This window comes from Sinocyclocheilus rhinocerous, unplaced genomic scaffold, assembly GCF_001515625.1.
Source record: "Sinocyclocheilus rhinocerous isolate Xijiao unplaced genomic scaffold, SAMN03320098_v1.1 scaffold1406, whole genome shotgun sequence".
Lineage (NCBI taxonomy): Eukaryota > Metazoa > Chordata > Actinopteri > Cypriniformes > Cyprinidae > Sinocyclocheilus > Sinocyclocheilus rhinocerous.
In genome coordinates this window covers 97080-99657 of record NW_015647095.1, presented here as the reverse complement: position 1 = coordinate 99657, position 2578 = coordinate 97080, and the positions used below count along the sequence as shown (strand labels likewise).

At 34.9% G+C, this 2578-nt stretch overlaps 1 protein-coding gene and 1 long non-coding RNA gene across 6 annotated transcripts in view; both read right to left on the bottom strand.

The window, feature by feature from the left end:
- Positions 1–2578, bottom strand: part of LOC107708807 (uncharacterized) — a 19880-nt gene that overhangs the window by 11622 nt on the left and 5680 nt on the right. The window lies entirely within an intron of this gene.
- The window catches only part of LOC107708806 (uncharacterized), a 4958-nt gene continuing 3391 nt past the window's right edge, over positions 1012–2578 (bottom strand). For all 5 annotated transcript variants that reach the window (XM_016513120.1, XM_016513122.1, XM_016513123.1 and 2 more), the window contains exons 5-7: positions 2187–2350; positions 1820–1936; positions 1012–1702 (exon numbers count right to left, since the gene is read on the bottom strand). In XM_016513120.1, the coding sequence (XP_016368606.1) occupies positions 1607–1702; positions 1820–1936; positions 2187–2350 (377 nt within the window). In that variant the 3' untranslated portion in view covers positions 1012–1606. The remainder of the gene's footprint in view (positions 1703–1819; positions 1937–2186; positions 2351–2578) is intronic.

Sequence of the window (2578 nt, the reverse complement as noted above, 5' to 3'; positions counted from 1 at the left end):
CCATGGCATACAGTGACGGGCAAATAGTAACCCCCTACTTCCCCCATACCTTTTTACAATTTATCTATATAGCCTACTATATAGTGCAAAAAATAAAAAATTCAATAAAATAAAAAATAAAATTGTTTAGAGCATTTTTAATACAATTAAGCACTAGTCAAGCTGCAATATCAAACAGGACCACAAGGAGACGCCAAAAGATCACTAAATTTACTGCCTTGACCTGACTGTACAGGTATGCGCATCAGAGGGGATTTAGAAGTGGGTATACGCAAAGCCGACTGATAAAGAAGTGGCGTATACCCTCCACTACACCACTGTATATGACACAAGATATAGTTATAGAAGTTCACAGAACTGACTCAGCAACAGCTGAGTAAAACTGTTTCATCTGAGCATGTGGCACTTTAAGCATTATCGTATGGCATATCAAACATGGCATTATTTAATGAGTTATCGCATATCGCATTTTTCTTCAATATCTCTCTTTATTTTTAAAGTATGTATAAGTAGTATTTATAAAGTTTTAGCTTTTAGTTTTGGATCTGTTTTTAGTTGTTTTAATACTACAATTGATTGCTTCTGTTGTCCTCATTTGTAAGTCGCTTTGGATAAAAGCGTCTGATAAATGACTAAATAAATAAAAAAATAAAAATAAATAAATGACTGCTATTTCTGGTCCATCACTCCAAAAACCTAATGCTTGAAGGAAAAGGGAAAAAAAACAGTCACACCTGCACCTGCCGAACACGTGACGCTGGCATGCGACATAACCAGATTTCATGTTCCTGCAAGAAGTTCACTTTATCATTTTTATCATTCACTTTAGTTCCCAAACTCGTCATTAATGTGGCTAAAACATGTATGTTTTTTTAATTACTATTACTAAGATGTGTTTTTAGAGGAGGGTGGTTCCCAAAGCACTATGGGAATGGCACATAGACTGATGGCTTTTAAGAAGGAAAGACACACCATTTCGAGCAGGCCTATTTTAAATAAATTAGGCTTTAATAATAAATCATGTTTGTATTAATGGATTTACTTTGAACACTGTTTACCACATTCTCAATACTGTTTTAAACAACAAATCCTTCTGTTTTTCTCAGGCTAAAGCCTATCATATTAACTGAAAGTTAAGTTGATTCATTTTCTGGAACACATCTGAGTCAGATCAACATGTGTGGATTTTGATCTAATTGCATATTATAAAACATTTAATTTAATCTATAATTGATTTTTAACATCACAGTCATTTTTCTCACAACTTTATATTCTTTGCAAAGTGTGCAAGACATTTTAAATTATTCTAAAAATATAAAAGTGATATTAAATACAGCATTTTGTGTTTAGTTCTGCCCTGAGAAAGCTACTTAACATATATTTACATATATTCCACAAGACTAAGTTTAATAACTGAAATTACCCAGTTTACATGTATATCTCTCAAATTGACTTGCTTCCTTTTGTCTTTGTTGCCACCCCCAAACCTTTTAAAGCCCTCCATTGCTTTAAAAGAACCAATACTGTCAATAAAGGGTTGCAGACATCATGCGTGTTTCCGAGCATTTCAAAGTGTTTTTAAAACTTCTCTCAAGTTTTCACTCCTTCAGTCGTGAGGGTAGATTTCTTGCAACCATTCCTCCATAACAAACTTTTCCCCATCGAAGTGTGAAAAGTAGTGCTCTAGAGTAGGTATGTCCGGCTGTAGCACAAGACAGACACAAACACTGATTAAGATGGAATCTAAACAACCCTAAGAAACTATGAAGAAAACACAAATGTTAAAAGAAGGAAATAAAGGTAAAAGATTTCTCTGCACCTGAAAGCCTTGAAAGAGCTTGACATTATACTGGGGAATGTATCCAATCAGTATTGATGAAGAATCAGGTCCACTGAACATAATTCTGTAATGAGGAGTGTCCTTGGCTCTCTCCAGCTACACACAAATACACGTTTCAGGTTAGAACATTTACACTCTTAAAACTAAAGGTTCTATAGATTATTTTAATGCTTTTCACACTAAGAAAGGGGTTATTTTAAAAACTAATCACTGAAAGGTTCCTTGGGGAACCCAAAACTGGTTCTTCTATGGCATCACTGTGAAAATCCACTTTTGGAACCTTTATTTTTAAGAGTGTATGACTTATTTCATTTAAATAAAAACAGTGTTTATGTATTTTACAAACCTCTGAGTCTGAGTATTTCTTTCTCTTGATCCACTCTGGTGGGGCTCTGAGTCCTGCATCCCATCCCATGATCACCCCCACCATCTGATTCTGTGTCTCCATCACAACTTGACCTACACGGTGCAGCACATATGCCGGCCTGGGGCTTCGCACCTCCTTTGACACTGATTACATATAAATGAATAATCGTGTTCTGTTACAATACACATTCATATCCCAGACAAAGAAGGTTTTAAAGGGGTCATATGATGTTGCTAAAAAGAACATTATTTTGTGTATTTGGTGTAATGAAATGTGTTTATGCGGTTTAAGACTCAAAAAACACATTATTTTCCACATACTGTACATTATTGTTTCTCCTCTATGCCCCGCCTTTCTGAAATGCTTAGATT